Below are 23,129 nucleotides of genomic sequence, written 5' to 3'. Positions count from 1 at the left end.
AGCGGAAGACACAGAGACTATTTAAAGAAACTTGATCTGCGAATACATTCGACGCGCATCAGATTTGATGACTCTGAGATCATCAAAAACTAGATTGAATTTAGTCTCTTTAACCGCGTTGAAGAAAGAGAGAAATTTGAAATACTGACATAAAGAGAAGTGCAAAGTGAATTCACATTTATATACAAATATAGTAATCATCGTAAATGCAAAACTAAAAGTATGCGAACACCTTTTGCAGGGTATTCTGATGTCATAATTTGCATGTCATTAAAAGCGTATTAACCATGAGAGTTACTCCGCCTGAAACTGTGTCGATTGATTCACTTCTAAGGCATCTGTGATCTAGAGTTCTCGAGTTACTTTCAGCTCTGTGCCACAAAGGTTGCAAGCCGCAAATGGTTCCGTTAGAGTAGAGTAAGTGCAAATCTAGTTAGTTTAGCATAAGTTAATTTCAATTAAATATTTACTGGGAATAAACTTAATACAAACCACGTGTCGAGATTAAAATAAATTAGACCAAAGCGCTTCAAGGCCGCATTAACAAATCTTATGCGGGGGGCATTACGAATTACCTCGATATAGGGGTCAATCGAGTGGGCTGGTCAAAGCACACACGTGTGTGTCAGATATATACATATATATATATACTATATACTATCTGTGGTTAGTCTTTGACATTTTTGCACGCGAGCAAAAAGTTCCTGTTCCTTGTTGAGTTTGAAATTATGGCAAATCCTTCAAAACGAAATGCGAAATGTGCTTTGGGGGACACACCTTTAGACTGTTTTACGAAATTTATGCTCACACACACACACACACATACACACAGATACTCATTCTCACACTCACCGATACACTCTCAGGAACTGTCAGACTGACTATTTGACATTGACACGCCAAGCCTTTTTTTTCTGTTACACGACAGAGTTACACCTTTTGGTCGAGCCTTTGACTCGCATTGTCCAAATAGATACTCCCACTTATAGATACGAATGTATCTATCTATCTATAAGTATGTTATGTTGTGCGTATGCAGACAGACAAACAAATAGAGCCCCTTGGTAATTAAATGGTATGATGTGCTTTGAAGCATTCAATTAAGTGTCATTGAATTCTCCTGCAAATAGTTCAAAATGCTTAACTCTTGATATTGCCGCTTAATTAATTGTTTCCCAGTGCACTGAAAGAAATACTTATACATATTTCAATGATCTACATATTCGCAAAATAGTTAAGAATACATTTGCCAATTAAAAATGATCCATAAAATTATGTTGAAGCCTACAAAGTTCATTAACCGATATGCTATTCGGTAGCCCAACAAGATGGATATTTCTTCATCGAAATTGAATCCAACAAAAGCATTCTAAACGCCCACGCTTCAACATGGAACTTTGTCAAGTCAGCGTATCTTCAGCATTGGCATAAACACAGAATGTTGCAAGATGCGAAATGCAGCTTATATTTGAGGAGTCACAAAGTCAGCGATTCTCTTAATCGTCACTCACTTATAGATCTTAATTCTTGTATAAACAAGAAAGCTGAAATTGTGCACATATCTTATCGAATAACCTTCTATGCAAGTGTAAGAAAAAACAACGGACAAAACATCGTGAGCTGCAATTTTGAAAGTGTTTAGTGTTATATATAGACGTGTTTGTAGGTAGACCACTAATTATGGTTGAATATGATGAACTTATCAATCACAAAAGAACGGCTATCAAGAGCTGACTTCGGTCAGCGTATGAGTAACAATCCATTAGCTGATGAGGCCACAACAAAATACGATTGGGGTTCGACTTTACTCACACCTGACATTCCATTCACTTTCCTATAATCCAAACACTTATTGAATTGTTATTAATTGTTTGTTTAATTTGCATTCTTTCGAGAGAAGCCACAAATTTAATAATTTCAGAATAAGATAAGGAATGTGGATAAATGTTAAGTACACAAAAAAAAGTTGATAAAAAAATAATAAAAAAAAAAAAAAATTATGATTAATAACAATTTTTCATAAACAAAACATATTTTTAAGAAATATGATTATTTCAAATCACATTATAAGAAACATGTGTGCATATATGCCTACAATTATACAAATTTTCAGATTAAAATAATTGTTTCTAGTATCGTTGAAACACTTGAAAGCTACGCCGTATATATTTTTGCTTTTATAGCTTCCTAAAGTTATTGTTATTAAATTGGTATTGAAAATTTATCCAAAACCATTCATCCGTATTTTGTAAATAAAACAAAACAAGTAAGAAAGCTACAGTCAGGAATCATAACTACTATAGTTATTATTGTATATTGTATATACCAAAATTCGCAACTCTAGCTTTAAAATTACGCTTGTTATTCGATTTTTTTGATTTGCAGGGGCGGAAGGGGACGTGTCAAAAATTTGACACAAACTTGATCTGCGTGCAAACATTACAAATGCTGTCGAAATTATAGCTCTATCTCTAAGTCTCTAGTCTCTAAGATCAAGGTGTTCATACGGACAGACGGACATGGCTAGATCGTCTCGGCTGTTGACGCTCATCAAGAATATATATACTTTATAGGGTCGGAGATGCCTCCTTCTACCTGTTACATACATTTCCTGTCGGCAGTAAGTTATAATACCCTTCTACCCTATGGGTAGCGGGTATAAAAATAATGTTTTCGCATACTATATGTTCTTTTTATACCTAGCTACCTACCCTTTTTAAAGCTAGAGTTACGAATTTTGGTGTATACAATAATTACTATAGTAGTTATGATTCCAGAAAATTTGGTTGCGATCGGATAAAAATTGTGGAAGATATTAAAGAAATACTTTTGTATGGGCAAAAACGCCTAATTACTAGGGCTCTTAGTTGCTTTGGCTGACAATCTGGTACATTGTGCCGTCTATGGTATATTTTGAATGGTGTGCTGTATCGATATACCAAACATACAATTTGGTATATTTTTAGTATTTTTTAGTATTTTCGGTATATTTTGAAAATAATACCGCAATATTTTGCCCTTATTAAAAATGGGTAGCGGGTATCTCACAGTCGAGCACACTCGACTGTAACTTTCTTACTTGTTCACTTTGAAATCAGATGCTAATATTACTCCACATAATTATTTTAGTTGAGTTGAAACCTTATTCCTTATATTTTTGCTTATCTTGGTGTTGAAAATTTACCCAAAACCTAGCTTAATGCTAAACCAGAATAAGAATATCCATCGTTTGTAAACTAAATAATATTTTCGCATATGATATTTTTCTCTTTGATATTAGTCCTTGTAGCCTGCAGAATAATAGTTATACTAGTATTTAATATTTTAATACAGCCTTAGTAGCTAGCACTCCCTTCTTTTAGTTATTATATTATTTTGTATAATAATTAACATGGAAATAAATAAATAATAATATTTTTATATTTTAACATTTTTTAAATAATTAGCTTCTTTATAGCATATACAGCAGGAAGAAAATAGTACTACTTGTATAACAATACTGGGAAAAAATGTATTTCTTGGGCCAAACTTTATATTAGTTTAAGGAGTGTATGTGAAGTTTAGAATTGGGTGAACGTTTTGGCAAGACCTTGACGCTTTAATCGCCTCAACGGTCTAGCTGATAGGAGTCTCCTAGCGAGTCTGCTTCTATGTTAGCAACCTGCCACTATATCGGGTCGTGTTTCTACCAATCTGCTCCTCTACAGAATGTATTTTCAGAATATTTTAACTATACGCTAGGAAATCCAATTCCCAAATATTTTGTATGTTTTGTTTGTTTGTATGTGCTTGCTATCTTGCTATGATTAAAATTGGCCAAATAATCCGAAGGCCGCTAAATATGCGAATGAAAATTTTCGTAGCCTATTTTTAGGCTTGTCCTAATATAAACAAAGTGCAACTTGAAATATCTACATACATATAATTTAAATTGATTACAGCTGCTTGTAAATTTATATATCAATTCGAATTTTTAACAGAAACTAAAAATGTAGTAAACGCATTTAGCAGCTGCGTGTATTATTTTTAGCAATAATCGTGCAGACTTCATATTGCGAACAGTCTACATATGATAAAGCGCCATCTACCGCTCGTAGTGAAAAATGCGTTCATCAAGTAACTTCATGACGGAACAGAGAGTATTTCGTATTCGTGCAGCCAAGTAATTAAAACCTAAACATTTTTGTTTCTGCAACTTAAGTGTATGTAAATTTGCTGCCAAAATTTTAAGTATTTGTGTACATATTTTGTTCTTGGTACCATATGGGTAATGTACGGTATTCGAATAAAAATAGTGCATATTTGTTAAACAATCGATTGTCGGGGCAGCCGAAAAATATATAAATATGCGAGCAGATTGATGCGGAACGCGAAATAACCTAAGTCAATGCCGAAACGTGTATATTCTAAACAAATCAACATAACATGTGGCTCTCAAACTGTATGTGGTTTAAAGTTTATTCGATATATACTTGGACACTCCAATTGCTCTCTAAAGGTGACTCCCAAACTGTATCGCAGAACAAATTTTAGGTGGTTTGAAATTTATTTGATAAGTGTAACTTAAGATTAGTTTGTAATCTAACAAATACATATATGTATATTCATATATGATATATATGTAAACGTTATATATATAGGATATATATACTACAATTTTCCCATGTAGCATACTGTTCTTTTGCTTGACGTCCTCAATGTCCATTCCCATTGGCGGCCAGCTTGGCGGTGCCATTGGTGTGTCCATTGGCCTGCAGCTTCGAGCTGGACTCCACGGCACAGTTCTGACCGAGCAGCTTAGCCTTCTTCTGTGGCGGCTCATTCGTAATGGTGGAGAAATCAAACTGCAAGGAATTGAAAGAATAAATCAGCTATGCAGAGCCGGAGATAAATATAGTTTTGTAGCTTACCCGCTGCTCCAAGGTCAGATGGGAGATGGGCGGCAGGCCGATACAGCCACGCAAGATGTTCTCAATGGCAGCTCGCTGACGGAACAGCGAGTTGACCACCTGGGAGCCACGTGGCACCAACGGCGCCTTGCACAGATAGCTGAGCAATGAGAGCACCGGTTTGAAGGGCACCCATGGAGCTGCCTCACGCTCGGCACTGCGCAGCTGGATGCGCGAGCTCAGCTCGGCGAGTACGACCAGATCGAGGATGAGCGGTGTGGCCAGGAGGGAATCCTCGCACGTGTTATGGATGACCAAGGTGTTGTGGCCACCCATCATGATCTCGGAGGTGTATTCATCCATGGCACGCTTGCTGTCGCGCACATAGGGCACATACTTGATGACGACCACGTGGTCGGGATGCTCGTTGGGTGCATACAGCAGATTGTTGGATGCGACCATGTCGTCGACGACATTGCTCTTCGAGATCTCCTTGGAGCGGAATTGCTGCGGTGCCGAGAGATTCTTGCCATCGTTGTTGCCCAAATGATTGTAGCTAACAATGGACACAGGCTTAATGCCGGCGCCCACCAGGAAATCAACCAGCACCGATTTGATCTTGGTCTGACCCGACTTGAAGTCATCGCCAGCAATGAAAACCTGCTTCTCCTCCGCCAACTCAATCAGGCCAGGCACAAAAGTGTTTTGCGGCGAGCCATTAATATAAGTACACTGCAAGGAAATGAGAATTTAGAAACCGAGTGAAGAGATGGAGTATCAAGGCTACTTACGCCTTCAGCAATGCTGGCCATGGCAAAGATGGTCGAAGGCGACACCTCCGGTTTGTTGGCCTGCAGCGAGGCCAGCAGCTCCTTGCTGGTGGCATTCAGACCCGCCTTCACATCGCAGAAGCGTTCCGTATTCGCAGTCCACAGCACAATGACAGTCTCGACGCCGCTGCGCTGCTTAAAGTCACGAATATCGCGACGCACTTGCTCGTACTGCTCCAGCTTGGTGCCCTTGATCAGATTATCGGCACGCTCCGACTGATTGGCGGCAATAAAGTCCGGATCGTAGATGGAAGGACGTGGCTTCAGTGCCGACAACTGCTCATAGAGCTGCTCCTGGAGTCCCACATCCAGCACCTCGGCACGTCGCATGGCATCGCCCAAATGATAGCCACTGATGTCCCAGCCATCGATAGCAATGTCATTCGGTTCCACCATGGGTAGCAGCTCCTTCATTGGCACATACACATCGCTGCCTGCTTCATCGGACCCAATGAACACAGTCGACGCCTGAGTGATGGAACCAAACCAATTGGCTTGCTGCACTCCTCCCTTGGTGCGCCACTGCAGCTGGCGACGATTGGCCTCGAGGGCAGCGGTCAGAGTGGAGCCATTGTTGCCACCCCAGCCGACGAGCATGACGCCCAGCTTGGGCACATGGCGACCAGTGCGTATCTTCAGCGACGTCGTCTGCGGGTGCACCTGCAAGTGATACGAGATAAGAGATAAGTTATACTTGAGATAAGCAGGAGATGGAGATTAACAAATTTGAAATGTACAGTTGAGTGGGCTCGACTCTTTTATGAAATTATCAGCTAATAATTAGATTCTGTTTATCAATATACTATGGTGTAATCTCTAATCTATAGTTTCTAAATTATTCTTTTGTTGCTTTCCAACTCCTAACATATTTGGGGAATAAAAAGCAATACTCATTTTATAGTTTATTATTCTAAAGTAATACAATTGTCAGAAACTTTATAGAAAGCGATTATTATTCACCAAGACTCTTTATAGCTGAAAATTATTATTTGTTTCTAAATTTTAACCTTTTCAGGACAAATGTTATAATCAACCAAATTCCATCTGAAAACCAAATTTGGAAGATTTGAAATGCCAGATGAAGATGATTTTGAAATCTCCATCACTTTGCACAGAGAGATTTCCATTCCCTATTATATTTACATATTGTTTGATATATTTGAATGATTATTTTTTCTTTTTAACTCCGTCCTCAAATTAAGTCCTGAAATACTTACTGTATACTATTTAGGGATTACAAAAAAAACAATAACTTTGAAGTTTATTGTTCCATAATAATGAAATTAGGAGAATATGACTAAAATACGATTGTTATTATATAGCCCAAAACTCCAGTCTCTAGTTTAAAATTATTATATTTTGCATTATATGTACTTGATTGATTTATTAATTTGTTTTGAGAGGCGTGGTTAAATTGTAATACTTTTAGAAGTATTGGTCGATTAATTTGGTGTCTCTAGAATCTACAGTCTAGATCTTGAAAGTCCTTGAGCTCTTTTGACACTGATTTATTAATGCCATTAAAACGCTTTTAAAGATGGGGTGATGTATCAATTATGAATTCCTGGCCTATGCCAAGAATTAATGAGCTAACCAATATGCTTATCAGGTCAAGATAATTTAGACGTGATGCCTACCCAAGAACCAAAAAAAAAAAAAAAAATCACGCGAATCGTTTATTCCCTTCTCGTGATAAGAGCGAAGCGAATACAAAATCAAGATTCTGTCGGCTGATATCGGTGATTTGTCAGCGCAGGTGTTTGACTCTGTGGGTTCTGGGGAGCCTGTTCATTAGCTGCCGAATGCTTATAAATATGTATGTTAAGATGATAATATTAATATCAATAATAATTTAAAAACGTGTTGCGAGTCCAAAGTTCACACTTGTTGTTGCCATTTGCCAGCTAGCCGGCCGGCTAATTAGCATATTCGCATGTGAACAGATTTAAATTAGAAATATCGTACGATTGCTTAAGTTGATCACAATACTATAAACTTTCTTTGGATCGCGAGCTGTGTGAAAACTTATGCAATCCCAAAAGAAATATCAGCCGAAACTTGTTTGCTTAGAAACAACAAACAGACACATATGGCCATTATGATCCAGCTTGTGGTTCTGATTACCAATTACTGTTAACAGCTGGCGAATAAGTTAAAAAAAAACAGAAGAAACGTATGTTATGTAGATTGTGAATACTCTCTAGCAACTAATGAAATAAATTAGTATTATATTTATTCTGGCCACTCCATTATTATAATTTCTTCATTTTGAAGAACAAACAATATTTACTTTTTTAATACTATTTTCTTATTATTTGTATAAGCATCATTGAAATATTTGCAGATAAAATAATAACTTATAAAATAATAACTTATTTACCAAAAAATAATATTATTAAATTAATATCAAACTCTTCAAAATAAAGCTATTAACTGTTAACAAAAGTAGTATTGTTTTTAATTTGACAAGATGAAAGTAGTTTTATTGATATTCTAAACCTGGCTTGGCTTAAAATAGCTCTCTAAGTCTAATTTGCATTTCTAGTTTTTATAGATAATGAGTTTGACTTATCAACAATTAAAAAAAAATTAACATTTTATAAAGTGAGAAAGGATTATCACTCCCCTATTAAGTTGTTTACATTTTGCTTATTAATGTATCTGAGCAATTGCTCTCAAACTGTAGTCATAGCTTATATGTGTATGTGTGTTTGCAAAGCAATAATCTAAGAGCATCAATTCCGTTTTCTCTTTGCAGAAAATTACCCTTATGAATTGCTGGCAGTTCGCTCTTTGGCCTATCAGCTGGCATGTCGGCGGCCATAACATTGACCTTGAACATGGGAAGTGCATCAAGTGTCTCTAACAGTGGAAGCGACAGAGGCGGTAAACAGAGACACACAGTTTGTATTTACAAACAGAATGCATGTCTTTTATAAACAGAACTTGGCTGATTAGCTAACATATCGAATGTGTGGACAAACAAAATGCGAGACAATTCCACTGCAATTCATAACAAAATTAAAAATGCGAATGACGCCTGCGCATTATCGAAAGGGAAACACGCCACCAACAAAATGGAAAGGGGAGCGTATTTACCTACTGTGTGTGTGCATGGCGGACATGCATGTGTATTGGTGTTCATAATTGGACATGGGCAAATATCACGCTTACGCGGTTAATGCTTTATCAGCTGTTTTTGGGAAAATGTATATGAGAATCAATAAAATTGAGGACGTCACCCGCACCATTTTTCCCTTTTATTGGATTACAATCAATTTTTGGCGCTGTCAGCCCATATCTATATGTTGTCTATATGATGATGACTATATCAATATTGACTGTGCATCGGTACATCTGCTAATCAATGGAAAGTTTTAGGGCACATACGTGTCCCTTAATAGAACACTGGACTGTACTTTCCCACAACACTTCCAGTTTGATCCTCCAACGAAAGCTTTTTGCTGCATTGATTATGTGATAGTAAATGCTGGTCAAAAACTTACCTGAATTTGGCCGCCGGCACTGCGTTTAACATGCGAAGTTTGATAATCGTAGTCCGTCTCAATGTACTCATCGTCCACGTGTACTTTGGGTGAGATGACTTCCAGCGTCGAGTTCTTTGTGGGCTTCATTTTCAGCACAAAAATACGATACGATTTAAGCTTTGTTGGAATGGAATGCTTTTTGCGTTTCGAAACAATTCAATCAATTACTGCCCAACACTTTATGTTTATAATTTATCGCTGCTTTTTGTTTTGGACAGGAATTTTCTGCCTCCCTCACTAATTGTTGTTGTTTTTTTTTTTGTGGTTTTGCCGTTGCTGATTTTGACGCGAATTTTCGGTCTAAGAAATTCTGGGATCCGTGCAAAGCAAAAGTTCACCGTCTAATGAGAACAAGAGCGCATTGTGACGCGCTTTTATTTGCCGCGATGCCAAGCCATTTCTATACGGCACTCTTTGTTCTGTCAAGAGAAACACGCCAATTTGCCGGCTTTGTCGTACAGAGAGCGTTCCTCTCCCACACAAAGAGAGCACGTACGCTGACTTGGATGCATGTGCGAGCGTGTGTGTGTTTGCATTTCAAATTTCAGTTGAGTCCAGAAAAAAGTTATCACAACAGATCGCCGCATTAAACGGTTTTAAATTTTTGGCAAAAGTAAATATTTTCGAATCCACAAAAAGAAACAACATAAAATTAGCAAGAACATGGTGAACTCCGAAAATTATGAATATCCAATTAGGCAGACCTGTTGCTCTTCGCGCGTTGGCTGCCAATAGATAAATCAAACGTTCGTTCTCCAGGCACTGTTCACGGAACCACTAATGAACTGCTAAGATTGTGAATTTTTTGAAAGTTTTGAACCATTAAACTTATTAAGGGAAATATTCGCTTTTCACACACACATTTGAGTATTTGAGTTATTGAAATTACATGCCGAGTACAAAACCTAGCAGTATTTGGCATGGACCTGTTAATGCCTGAATAAAGCAGAGAGAACAGGACGGACTGAAATTAATTAAAGCATTATTACATAGAAATTTTTCTCGTTTTCCCAGAGTGATTTGTTGAAGCTCGTGAACAGAAGCTCTTCATTCATTCTAAGTACAAAGTGTATAGACATAATTTCAATTTCAATCATTGGCTCGGTTTCGTGGTGGAAAATTTTAGGCGCGTAAATTTATTTGTTATGATTTGACTGCTCAAATGCGAGTGTCATTTTATTTTTCTATTAACTAACGCTACCTCGCTCATTTTTCAAGGTTGTCAATCATACTAGCTTTAACTTTCAAAGTTGTGCTCCTAGAAATTTCTAGATGCGTCCCATTAAAGTGCATGCAAAAACTTTCCATCATTGCAGTCAATTGACCGCAGAGAGCAGCTCTCAAATTACAATTTGTTCATCAATATGGTATGAATAGGCTGGGCTTTGAAGAGAGAGGGTTGAAATGCTTTAATACATCTATCAATTATCGTAAAAGTTATGTATTAGATATTGCTCCATGGAACGATTCATAATAACTTGGGTTCTTCATCTCGATGTTCATATGTTAATATACCTTTAATGAAATTGGATATATCGTTGTTTTTTTATTTCATTAAAATATACAAGCATACTTTTAATTATCAACTATTAAGCTAGGCCTATACTGAATTGTTTTTAATTATTTTTAATTACATAACTTTAATAATATGAACTGAATTGTTTTTAATTATGTACATAAATTTAATAATAATCGAATTTATTAGAGCTAATACAAAATTTTGAATTTATTGATTAGTTTTCAATTTTCTACTACACTCCCTTTAAAAGTTCATTCCTAATTTGAAATTATATTCGCTCACTAGTTTTACTTAAAATTAAGCATGTCTTTAAGAGCTCACTACATTAATCTTTCAATTGATATGCATGGGATTTTTTGTGGGCGTCTCGTTTCCCTCACATGCAGTAATATCGTGGATAACAATTATGCACATGATCGTCACTTTCGCCAAGTCATGCAAATATAATCAGTAAGAAATTCGTTTCCTGCGTCTGAGTTTGATGTGTGTATTGTATATTATTTTTATTGGATTATGTAAAAGGCTCTTAGACTTACAGTCAGTTTTTTAAAAAGCAATATGCATGTCAGAGATGCTCTAAGGCCTTAAAAATATAAAATGTTTGCAACTTATAATAATCAAATTACGTTTCACAGATGCTCTTAAATGCAATGACTTAAGTTTGATTCATTAAGACTAATTTACATTTTAGTAAAATTTTATATATATTATATGTAGATCTTTTGTACAATAAGCTTTAATTTAACAACATTAACACATGATAATCACAATTTGAAGCACACAACATAGAATCAAAAATACTATAGTTTAAAACCAATTAAAAGAGAACGAATTAAAAATAATACCACCAATTAAACGTGCAAAACTTGTAAGCGTTAATATAAACTTTCAACTCTATGCTGAACTAAATAAACATAAAATACTGGTCTGGGTTTAGTTATCCAGGAATTCCCATTCACTAGATGAATTCGAATCAGCTGTTGGCGGTGCCGCCTCCTTTTTGAATGGATCGCCAGCGCAACGGAAATCAGGCAGAAAACTTGTGTATTCCTGTTTGGATGGATCGTCGCACTTTGGTTGAGATTTCACAAATTTTAAGGGAGCCACCGAGGCCTTTGAGGTGCTCGCACAAATGCCATCCACAGGCTGCCCAGTACTGTAATCTTCAGCATCGTCAATTGCGGCTTTTTTGCGTGGCGTTGTCTGCACGCTGGTCGTCTCAAGCCTGGAGGGATAACAGTTGATCAACGATGTAGTTGTCTGTGGCGTAAGCTTAGAGCGTAGCTCCTCCTCATTGACTGGAGCCAAATGCACTTCTGGTAAATCCAATTCGGCTGCCAATGTTTTGGCCTTTTCCGCAATGGTTTTCTGCAACGTGGTTGGAGTCAACGCATCCGGCAGATGCTGTATGAACGCGGCTTTCATATCCATTGGAGAAACCAATCCATTGCTGTGGAAAATAATATGCCAATAAGTAAAATATTTCATACTTCATAATTAAAACTTACTTCTCCATTTGGCAGTAACTGGCTTCCATGAGAGTTGCCGCACTGGTCAAAGGCAATCTGCGTTCATGTGTCTCTTGTCCGATTTCCACGATTCCTCCGACAACTGCATTTTGTTTGCCCACCGAAACTTTACGCTTCTTGTGGCTCGTTGTGCCGCTGGTGTGCAAAATGGATTGATCGAAGTCCATCTCACCGATCCGCTGAAAGATTTCCAAGCGACGATTTTGCTGGGTCAATGGAGACTCAACGGCCAGCTCGACAGGTACATTCAAGTCCAGTTTTTCTATGGCTGGCAATTCAAAGCACTCCTCAGCGCTATTTAACGTTGGCTCCATTTCCACTGGTGATTCTAGTTCCAGCTTAGAGTAGGGTGAAGCACCCATCATTGGCAACGGTGGCGGCATCATTGGATTGAATATAACCTTCGCCGTTTTATTCGGAGGCTCCGGCATTGGAGCTAAGCGAAGCAACGAACGCTCGCCTTCTAGCACAAATATTTCCTTGCCGCAAACACAGAAATCCAAAATCTTACGAAAGCCACTAGCTGAGGCCTCAACTCTCAAGCGTTCCAGATTAAGTATGTACAATGTGGCATCGTCATGGGTGACTAGCAGCGCATCCCGGCCATCGTATAAATTAATTTCACGAAAGTTTCTACTGGCCACAAAGGCATCGTTGCTGCCGCTAGCAACAGCTGCATCAGTGCCATTTGATAGATGGCTGCGTTGCTTAGGATTCAGCAATGGAATCTCCCAGGCGGGATTCTTTAACACCGCCTCGTTAAAGATAATTGTCTTGGCAACATTTCCAAGGGCATCGGCTACCCAAAAACGTAGTCCTGGTCGTCCGCAAATGATTTGTGGCACGTTATCTGTTGTCGTTGACGTTGTCGATGGTTTTAGGAATACTCCACCGCAGTCGATAAGTTGTTTGCGATCCTTTTTGCCAACTTGAGTGATTTGCCACTTATTGGTCTGGACATCGCGTCGACAGACGATGCAGCGATAAAGTGTGGCCACCAACAAATAACTCTGATAAACGCTAAGCTGTACAATCTCATAAGCTTCACTGAGTATCTCCAAGGATTTACTTTGATGCTGTAGAAATATGACTTAAGATTATAATGTAAATAAAATCTACTTTGCTTACCGTCTGATAATCAAATTCCGTGAGGACAACAACGCCTTGTCGGTCCCCCGAATACAACTTCATGCCATTCTTGGACCACTCACAGCAGCTGACTACACAACGGTGCAGATCCCGAATCGTATAGCGTTCAATGGGTTTGCTGCGTGTGCAAGGTGCAACCAAGTCCAAGTCCGGTGGCAGCTCCTTTTGAATTTGAAAAACGCTAACTTGACCGTTAGCACTGCCAGCTGCCACCATGTATTCCACTGAATTTACTATCTTTACGCACGTTATACGTGTAGATACCTATACGGGTATTGGAAGGGGAAGCACACAAAACGAAACGGAATGATTTGTAAGCACGCAAAGCTAAGAATGTGAGTCATAGTCCTATATATTGACCAACTGTGCTTACCTCTGCTTTGAGTTTCTGCATTTCACCGGACCGACGATTATACCAGAAGACTATACCCGCGTCGCTACCCAAAGCAAGGAAGTCTTCAATAGCATCCACACAGGTAATATTTAAGTTTGAGGGAAAGAAACCCCGCCGTGCTGCTGGAATAAGCTCCATTACTTCGGTAAGTGGCGCCCATTCTCTTAGGCACATCTCTTTGCTGTTGGCCATTTTAGCCAGATTTTACTACAATATTAAATTAAAAATAATGACTGAAAGTTTGTTTACGCCTGCCGCCCCTAAAACCACAAAACTTGTAAACTGAGTTTGTTTATATATTCGATACCTTTGGCAGCTCAATAATAAGTTGCTGGGTTGCCACCTTTTCCAATTATTGATTGTCGACTAAAATAAGTATTTGTTTTGCATAAAGGAATATATCACATAAATTATTACATTTTTAATGGCTTACTCCAAAATACGTTATACAATTTAAATACAATTTTTGCCAACATTATCCGTTAATTTAAATTTTTCTATACAAGATATCGATAATTATTGAGTCGATGTACGATTGTGTTGTTTTTTTTTTATAATCGGTAGTGTCGCGTATCGAAATAATAAGAGTCCCCTTGTGAATCGATAATTGATCGAACGACGGAGAAAAAGTTGTTAAAAACGCTACTGTTGTTTTTAATAATATTAATATTATTAAATTACACCAGCGCTGAAGTAAAACCTAAATTTATTTAACTCTCCAGTCAACAGTTAAGCAAGTAAACAATAATCAAGGCCCAGTAAATTGACGTGCACAGGTACAAAGAACTAAATATTATTTCAACTGGGCCAAAGTTCATTAAATTACAGATTCTTTTTATTGTGCAGCAACAACATGGGCGACAACAATAATCTTCGAAGTGCCGTTATAAACGAGTCACCCATACTGAGCACACCGTACGGCAATGTGAGGTCACTTCCAGCCCCTCCCCCAGTGCCACAGTCCCCCTTCCAACAGCAGAGTTCCTATGGTTATGGGGGAGGTTACGGAAATCCTGGTGGATATGGAATGGGATTTGGCAGCTATAATACGGGTGGATTGGGCGGCTTTGGAGCTGGCTATGGCGGTGGCTATGGAGGATATGGTAGCATGGCAGGATTAGGTGCCTTTGGCGGTGGCTACGGCGGCTACAATCGATTTGGTGGAATGAACGCCAGCGATCCAGAGCAACGATTCATCCAAATGGCCGAGGCCAGTTCGCGTCCAGCTTTTCAAAGCATCGAATCGTTGGTGTCTGCCATTGCAAACATTGCGTCCATGCTGGACTCCACATTCTTTGCGTTAACAAGTTCCTTTCGTGCCATTCTCGGCGTGGCCGCCAACTTTGGCCGCCTGCGCAGCGTGTTCTCACAATTCTGGGCATCTTTTGCCATCTTCCGTGGCTTAAATTGGATTTACAGAAAGTAAGTCCTATGCAATGATACTTTGAAAAGATTTATGTTAATGAGAAACTGCTTTCACAGAATTCTTTACTGGCTGCGCTTGTCTAACATGGACCCTTCGTCAGATGCATTTAAGAAGGCCTTTGCCGAAGCTCTCAATGATAAGAGTGGACAGCAAGGCAATGGGCCACACGTGCCACGCAAAGGCACATCCCCTTGGCCAGTGCTGGCTTTCATTAGCTTCATCTTTACGGCTCCTTATCTGATCATGAAGTTGCTGGGCACAGTTACGAATACGGCACAGGAAGAAGGTTTGTATGCTTGCGAACATTGAACGCCTGGTTTATCTTATCACAGCACTTTGAACTGACCCAGCTCATCCAGATATAGCTGAAGCTAGATAAGCCAAACGCGTTTGCATTTTTATTCTTATTGTTATTGTTTTGCTTTACCTTCATTTGTAATCGTTCAATCCAATTAGCTCGCAACCCCGCCAAGTGGACCGCACCGATTCAGACACAAGCTGTTTACGATTTTCAAGCTCGCAATGAAGGCGAGTTGTCGTTGCGTGCCGGCCAAACAATTCAAGTGGCTCCCCGCGAGATTCAACAGACTCTGCAGCTGCTCAACTCGGGTTGGGCATTGGCCTCCACAAACGGACAGACCTCAGGCATAGTACCAATCAATTATGTGAAATCCCCACATCAACTGCGGCAGGAACGACAGGAGATCAACACAAAGCCAATGCAACCACAACCTGAACTGATGAATCTTTCTGCAAATGCATTCCCTAATCCGCCCTTTGAACAGCAAATGAACTACGACTTTAGTTTAGCTGCCCAGCAACAGCAGCCGTTGGGTCCGCCATCGACGGCAGCAACGATTCTCGACGAAGGTTTTGCCTAAAGCCCTTTCACAAAGTAATCTTAAGCCAAAGGAAATCGTATATACCTTAATATAAGTCAAACAGTCCGTATTGATTGAAACGTGGTGACTTTTGTACTGTTAATTACCCTCATCTTTATTTAATATTTAAGTTTCTGATATTTCCGAGTTGCTATCGAAATGGGGAATACATTCCGGGTGCACGCAAACCTTTCCCCCATTACCGAATTTTAATGAAAACTGTATTTATTGTTTGCAAATTGCAAAGCCATTATATCGCGAATTTGTCCTCAATGCTAATAAATTAGTGCAAAACCAAAATGCATACACATTTTTTATTCTAAATTCCCTCTACCAATGAAATGCGTTCAAATTTTACTTTTTTATTTTTAATCATATTATACAATATGTATTCACTTTATTACCTATATTTACTTGGATTTCTATTTGTTGTATGTTTTATCCGTTTTGTATTTGCTCTTTGTCGGTAATCCCATTTTCAAAATGAAATATGTATTTTAAATTTATTACACAACTACTTGCTCGACTCTTAAATGTACATTTTTGTCACTTTCTACTAATTTGTTTTTCTTTACTTTGTTTCCATATGAAGTAATTTCAATATAATATAAATATAAATTCTAGAATTTATATCGATGCATTTTAATAGTTGTTATTACTAAATAGGTAGGTTGATTATTTTTGCATTTATTTGTAGGTATGTATATGTATGTTTGTGTATATATATATAGAGCTTTTTATATAAATATATTTGTTTTTTCTAACTGAACGATTTCTTGAGAATTTCATTTCATTTTTGAAAAGGTGAAACAACGGGTTTTTTGTTTATTCATATATAGTATTAAACTTAAGTCGTGGTTAATATTAGGCAAATTAACATATTTCATATGCATTTCGTCTACAGTTTGAACTGCAGCGTTTGTCGCTCTAAAAATATTTGCATTCTTTATTGCTGTCATTTGTTTTTTGAAGATTTGGTGTGTACAGTACAGAATAGAATTCTTAATGTTTGCTGCAACGCTGCATTTACAACATTCAAGAGAACATTTGTTTGTTTACATCTTTTGCATTTTGTTGACGGAGCAATCGTGTTAACAACTAAAAAAGAAGACTTCTGTTTGTTTTGTATATTTTCACTAAAATACAATTGTTTTTGTAGCTTAAGTAGAACATTAATTTAAATTGTTTTGCGCTTAAAAATTAACTTCAAAAATACAAACGCCAAGAATACTTATATATATGGCAATATACATATGCGCATATATATAGTATTAAATATTTTATACTTATGTATATATAGTTTAATCAAGTCTCATTGAGAAACAAACATAATCGAAAGCTGTGTAATGCTTGTGTGTGTGTTTAAAAAACGACAAATGAAAGAAATGTGCCAATCTAACCGAATGGGCGTGGCAATCCCAACAAAGCGTTAATAAAAGTGAAACTAAATGTATCCTCTGCGTAGCCGCTGTTGACATCCCCAGCATCCGCAGTGGAACCCGCCGCCCATGACCACGACATGTCCGCATCATAATCAACATCCGCATCATCATCATCATCATCATCATCCGCGTCACGATAATCATCAGCTCAATCGATGTCATCCTCGAGCTCATCATCGTCCAACTCCAATTTGTATTCGACATCGGTGGTATGCTGCGAGTTTTGTACAAAGCTTTGAGACTCATTGTTTGATTCGAGGTACGAATTGTAGTCGTTGTCTTCGCCATCTGAATCGTACAGCGGATCTATTACCTTGCCAGTCCCGTAGGCTATAACGATGATTTCAGTTACACTCAAAATTACGTTAATTAACAACTGCAATTCTCACCTTCAACATATTTTCCCATATTTGGTGGCACCCAGGCCTTGATGCGTTCAATATTCTCTGCCGTGCATTCGCCCTTATCCAAACCTGTAAGATAAATGCCGAAGTTTATATAAAATCTAGTAAAAAAATAACAATATATATATAATTATATCGTACCCAGCGGGAGTCCCATACGCTTCAAGACCGCGATGTCATCGTGCATTTCGAATGCGTTGTCGAACTTAAATATGTATTCGGATCTACAAAAGAATTCAAGAGTTTATTATCAAAGTAGAAACAGCTGTCGAATTGTCCACATACTTGTCGTTGGTGACACTGCAATTGATCTTGGTCGATTTGTGCGTATTCACAATGATGAACGGCAGCTGAATGGATGAATTTGGAGATGGCACCACACCTTGGCTCTCGGCCCGTTTGTTTCGCTCCACAAGACCCTTGAACGCCACATTCTGCAAAACGAGTTCACGCAATGTTTCTTGTTTTTTTCTTGATGATTTCGCGGCGTCTATTGTTTTCTTCCTCTAGAGCCAGAAATTGCTATGTTATGATGTAAACAAACACAATTAAAATATATATTGAAATAGAATGAATGGGGGGAGAGCTGTACCTCGGCTGAGTTGGCAGGCAAGCCAATCCAACGTATTTCCTTTTTTGTCTTTGGAAATGACATTGATTGCCATCAGTACGTTGAGTGCATCGTAGACACGACGCCGGATATTCTTTTGATCACAGTTGGTATCATATGAATTCTTCAGTTCCTCGTTAACCAAATCATCCGCAACTTCGTTGTAGGTGGTCTTGCCCTTCTCCTGCACCTTCTCGCACACCTTCATCGAAAAGTGACGCAGACCTTTGCCCGCCTTATCTGGCTTTCGTTTCCTTTGCACGGACGATGAAGAGGCGGACATTGTGTGCATGGGACTGCTCTGTATGGAGTGCCTATAACAAAATAATGAGGAAATCCATTAAATTTCACTATTAAATCTTCTACAATTCCACAACTTACAGTTTCGATTTCATTTTCATGGCATTATTTGGTGTATACTTCTCATATCTCGCACTCTTTATCTGCAATTTCAAATATAAATACAAAAATGATTACAATAGATTCTTTCGAGAATCGAGAGCACGCATGCTTGTTGTCTATCTGTCTGTCTGTTTGCTTACCCCATCGTTCATGTCTCCTCCCCCTCCAGCAGCGCCGCTTTTCTGGGCTGACACAGCTGTGGCATATGAAGCATCTGCGTTATCCAAAAAAATACAATCAAACAAAGTAATTAATTTAAATACGAATATAATGTTTGTTATTATTGTCTTACTTTCGTTTTTTGGAATTGTAATATAGCTGCGGTCTTGTAGTCGTATAAATTGTCCCTGATTCTGATTCGTTGTGCTCTGCTACAGTTCAAGATATAATTAGATAACTACGATATTACGTCCATTTATCATCAATTTAACTTACCGTCTGACTGAAGGCGCCCATGCGACCCACATTACCAATACCACTGCCAGAATTGTTGCCTCCACCTCCCCCACCATTGCGGGCCGAGCTGCTGGGGAAAACCACGCTAGACTTTGGATGATCCATGTTTTGCATTTGCTTCACTTGCACCGGCTTTAACATTTTAGCGATTTGTCCTGCAAATGGCGTTTATTTTCATTACTTCATTGTGCAGTTGAATTACATCGGAAAATCGACTCCACGTGTTGTCACGGCAAGGCTTAAGGCCGACTGAACACAGCAAGTCTCGTCATAAACAAAACCCCAAAGAAAGACGAACGAATTGTTGTGTGCATGTGTAAGTACGATTTTCATGCTTGAAAGTTCTACTGGGTTGCTTCAATTGAAATGCATACACGCACACACACACAAAGTCGTACATGCATGCATGCAGCGCAGTCGCCGTCTCTGTCGGGCTTTGCTGTTGGTGGGAAACGAAAGCGTAGCGCGCAAAACTAAAAAGCAATAACAACAACAGCAGCAACGCGTGGAGCGTAATGCTTGACATGGGGTGGGTGCGAATGGCCAAAATGTGCTCGTCTGGCAAGGATGCACATTTATTATTATTACAAAGTGGCAACTACGCGCACGTGATCATCACGCGTCCCTCCCCCACATGCATAATTTATTTGTATGTTTGTGGATAGAAAGCAACCTATTCGATATGTATCGCGATCTTGCTGCTCATAATAAATACAACCCTGTTGTGGAACCGGCTTTTCTCTAAGCAATTATTTGAAGAGGATTTTTACATTTTTTTTTCAAATATATGCTAATCATTCACCTGCTGCTTAAACATTTACATAATTATTACATTACGACAAGCTGACCAAATAAGATACACTGGTGTTGTGTATGCAAATAAGTATATTTATGTTTATAACAGGAAAACCGCAAACCAAAAAAAAAAAGGGTCCAACAAAACTAAAAATATCAACTAATAGCACACACACACACATTACTGCCACACACTCACACACCTACAAATGAGTCAGAGCCTAACTGCTGTCAAACATGCTCTGCAGTCAGCCTTGCAGGCCGGTTAGCCGGTCTGCTGTCGACGCTGCTCACTCATTCATACAAACAGCACACGCTCTCACACACACACACACACGCATATCGTTCGTCTGTAAGTAAGATGGTCAACAGAGCGGCAATAACAACAAAGCAGCTCTGTCGGCGACGACGTCTCCGTCAGCTGCGCAGCCGCTGCTACACATGTTTGGTGTTTGCCCATTTTGGGCTTTAACTTTTTTTTCTATCTACACGAACGTTCCGCTGTGTGCGTGTGTGTGTGAGAGTTTGTGATGTATCTGTGATTGTACACGCTTAAGTATGTGTGTGTGCCCAGCTTTTTTGTAACACATTGCAAAATGTCACGCAGTTTTCGTTATTCTACTTCGAAAATGTATAAGCCACACTTTGATAGGTTTTACATCATATTCAAATTAATGATTTATTATAGACAAGCATCAAAAATATGTGCATTTGACATCGGCTGAGCTGGCAGCGCTGCTATCAGCTGTTCGAGGATAAAAAACGAAGAAGAAGCGAAACAGTATTATCGAAGTAGAAGTATCTTGTAGATGTACTCGACGAATACTGTATGAAATATTTGTAAGTGTGAGCGTGTGTGTATGTACGCTGCCGGGCAGCAGCGACAACAGCCACGCCGACGTTCGCCCAGTTGGCGCTCTGTCAACCACACAAACACACACATGCTTGAATGCACAAATACATGCGCATTTATAAATATATGTGTCTCTCTGTAGGTTTAAGTGTAAATGTATATATTGGCAGCAAGCAGCAGCAGAGCAGAGAGCAAGCAGAGCAGACAAGAGCAACCGATTTTACTTGATTTTATTTTGTATTATTTGTTTTTTGACGTGTTGCTGTGTAGTCGTAGTCGTAGTAGTCGTTGTTGTTGTTTTTGCTGTTGCTGCCGATGGTTTGCCTCGGCGTTGTGTGCGCGCTTAAAGCGTATTAAGCGATAAATATTGTATGTAAAAGGAAACCGAAAAAAGAAAAAGATGGCGTTTACGCGCCAGTGTTGTTCGAGCATGCAAGTTAGTAGTAGCTCTCCCCCCTTACGCCCCCATTATACTTCTATTGTAAATGCACACACACATACCTATGACATTTGTGTGTGACCAAGCAGCGATAAAAATAAAAATATGTATGTTACGCATTCATTAACTCAAAAATTGGCTATTGTGCGTAGCATCTGGCCACCTGCCCCACACTTCACTTCACTTCACTTACCGTGTTCATCCTGAAAGAAATAGTTGACTTCTTCTGTCTTAATCGAGCTGCTCGTTTGATTTGTGGCCGAGGAGTTATGCGCCATTTTCAGTCGTCCCGACCTGTTATTGATACCACTGTAGTATGCTGTATACTCTCTTTTTATTTTTTATCGAGACAGGTGTATTGACGTCGACGTTGTTGCTGCAAGGTGCCCCGCACCCTCAACTCCAGCACAGGTAACAAAAAGGCACCTACTACGACTACCTTTTTTTCTGATACTATTGTTGCTGTGCCTCTTGTTGTTGTTGTGATTGCGCTTCTTTGGGGGGAAAAAACGCACACTTAGACGCCGCCAAAAGTCTCACGTAGCCGCAACGTGTATGTGTATTTATGTATCTGTGTGTATGCAAGTGCACATGTATTTGTGTGTGGCGCGGCCTACGATTTTATTCCGTATTTTTTCGGTGCACAATTTGTAACACGTGTATTAATTATTCTTTGCACAACACTTCACAACAAATCTATTCAGATTTGGGGGTACTTGCATTTGCTGACTCGTTATTCCAAAGTACATATTTTGTATTATAGGCAAGTGAAAAATTTTTTGGATATTGTTCCGAGTCAAAATGGCGAGCGCATTTTTTGTTTCCAGCAGCAGCAGCGCATTTTTTTCATGTCACACACACACGAAACGAAATTAATGCGGGTTTTCAATCGCGTTTTTCGTGCACTTAAAATGTGGCGATTTTCATGTACTTTTTTGCAAAAGGATCGAGAAATTTTCCTCTTTCTGATGCACTGTTTGAAATAAAATTGTTTTTCGTTTTAATCGCTGCACGATATGCATAAAATTTCCATCCAAGTCGTAGGTTTTTTCGACGACGACGAAGACAACGACTACGAAAACGACCAGCGTACGGGTGCGAGCGAAATGGCAGACACCGCGTTTATCAGCTGATTGGTCGGCGCGCCAAATTTACGCATCAATCGTATGCAGTGCTGTATAACGACACAGGGTAGCGGCACATAAAATTGTTATATTAATAATTGTTAGCGCCAATAACAAAATAGATAATGTTCTTGAATACTTGAAATAAGATCTTTAAATTAGCTTTTAAATACTTTAAAAGACTACACTGATAGTTCATTACTTTAAAAAGTCATGGTAAATAGTTTTTGTTATACAACATTATTTTATTTCTTTTCAAATTAATATTAATCTTAACTTTTCAATTTAATTGTATATTTTGTCATTCTAGTTTTTATAGTCAAATACTTACTTTGTTTCTCACTATACATATAATAGTATTGAGCTCACTTCATCGATAGCCTGAAACCCATTAATGAATGGTTGATCTATACATCGTTATCCAGAACTGGACAAAAAT

At 38.6% G+C, this 23,129-nt stretch overlaps 4 protein-coding genes across 5 annotated transcripts; 1 reads left to right on the top strand and 3 right to left on the bottom strand.

The window, feature by feature from the left end:
* Positions 1–3,720: 3,720 nt before the first annotated feature.
* On the bottom strand, positions 3,721–9,618 carry LOC133841710 (inositol-3-phosphate synthase). Its single transcript, XM_062274393.1, has 4 exons — positions 9,226–9,618; positions 5,681–6,379; positions 4,911–5,621; positions 3,721–4,844 (listed from the first exon to the last, which is right to left on the bottom strand). Exons 1-4 carry the CDS (start codon positions 9,352–9,354, stop codon positions 4,695–4,697), a joined length of 1,689 nt encoding a protein of 562 aa, XP_062130377.1. The 5' UTR covers positions 9,355–9,618; the 3' UTR covers positions 3,721–4,694.
* Positions 9,619–11,504: 1,886 nt separating this feature from the next.
* Positions 11,505–14,168, bottom strand: LOC133846465 (WD repeat-containing protein CG11141). Its single transcript, XM_062281463.1, has 4 exons — positions 13,838–14,168; positions 13,444–13,728; positions 12,295–13,391; positions 11,505–12,236 (listed from the first exon to the last, which is right to left on the bottom strand). The coding sequence occupies exons 1-4, from the start codon at positions 14,048–14,050 to the stop codon at positions 11,720–11,722; spliced, it is 2,112 nt and encodes a 703-aa protein (XP_062137447.1). The 5' UTR covers positions 14,051–14,168; the 3' UTR covers positions 11,505–11,719.
* Positions 14,169–14,435: 267 nt separating this feature from the next.
* Positions 14,436–16,465, top strand: LOC133846467 (peroxisomal membrane protein PEX13). Of its 2 annotated transcripts, none has more exons than XM_062281466.1 (4): positions 14,436–14,634; positions 14,687–15,280; positions 15,341–15,570; positions 15,741–16,465. In XM_062281466.1, the coding sequence occupies exons 2-4, from the start codon at positions 14,712–14,714 to the stop codon at positions 16,163–16,165; spliced, it is 1,224 nt and encodes a 407-aa protein (XP_062137450.1). In that variant the 5' UTR covers positions 14,436–14,634; positions 14,687–14,711; the 3' UTR covers positions 16,166–16,465. The 2 variants fall into 2 exon arrangements, with proteins under 2 accessions (XP_062137450.1, XP_062137449.1); XM_062281465.1 differs by having other exon boundaries at positions 14,438–14,634; positions 14,705–15,280.
* A 136-nt stretch (positions 16,466–16,601) lies between these two features.
* On the bottom strand, positions 16,602–22,673 carry LOC133846466 (transcription factor Dp). Its single transcript, XM_062281464.1, is given in 12 exon segments — positions 16,602–17,937; positions 17,997–18,080; positions 18,153–18,235; positions 18,297–18,481; positions 18,483–18,533; positions 18,604–18,648; positions 18,650–18,935; positions 19,003–19,064; positions 19,164–19,237; positions 19,316–19,394; positions 19,459–19,634; positions 21,760–22,673. Coding segments are annotated over 12 exon segments (1,392 nt in total). The 5' UTR covers positions 21,845–22,673; the 3' UTR covers positions 16,602–17,755.
* Between the last annotated feature and the right edge of the window lie 456 nt (positions 22,674–23,129).

Source organism: Drosophila sulfurigaster, chromosome 3, assembly GCF_023558435.1.
Source record: "Drosophila sulfurigaster albostrigata strain 15112-1811.04 chromosome 3, ASM2355843v2, whole genome shotgun sequence".
NCBI lineage: Eukaryota > Metazoa > Arthropoda > Insecta > Diptera > Drosophilidae > Drosophila > Drosophila sulfurigaster.
The sequence above is the reverse complement of the archived record's forward strand: the minus strand, read 5'-3'. Positions and strand labels throughout refer to the sequence as shown.

Bases quoted from the DNA above. Each gene is read 5' to 3' on its own strand.
- LOC133841710 (XM_062274393.1), bottom strand. From the start codon at position 9,354: ATGAAGCCCACAAAGAACTCGACGCTGGAAGTCATCTCACCCAAAGTA. The intron at 6,380-9,225 runs GTAAGTTTTTGA...TATCACTTGCAG, and splicing joins GTGCCGGCGGCCAAATTCAG to GTGCACCCGCAGACGACGTC. The intron at 4,845-4,910 runs GTAAGCTACAAA...AATTCCTTGCAG, and splicing joins ATCTGACCTTGGAGCAGCGG to TTTGATTTCTCCACCATTAC.
- LOC133846465 (XM_062281463.1), bottom strand. From the start codon at position 14,050: ATGGCCAACAGCAAAGAGATGTGCCTAAGAGAATGGGCGCCACTTACC. The intron at 13,392-13,443 runs GTAAGCAAAGTA...ATATTTCTACAG, and splicing joins CGGAATTTGATTATCAGACG to CATCAAAGTAAATCCTTGGA. The intron at 12,237-12,294 runs GTAAGTTTTAAT...TATTTTCCACAG, and splicing joins AGTTACTGCCAAATGGAGAA to CAATGGATTGGTTTCTCCAA.
- LOC133846467 (XM_062281466.1), top strand. From the start codon at position 14,712: ATGGGCGACAACAATAATCTTCGAAGTGCCGTTATAAACGAGTCACCC. The intron at 15,281-15,340 runs GTAAGTCCTATG...CTGCTTTCACAG, and splicing joins TTAAATTGGATTTACAGAAA to AATTCTTTACTGGCTGCGCT. The intron at 15,571-15,740 runs GTTTGTATGCTT...CAATCCAATTAG, and splicing joins GAATACGGCACAGGAAGAAG to CTCGCAACCCCGCCAAGTGG.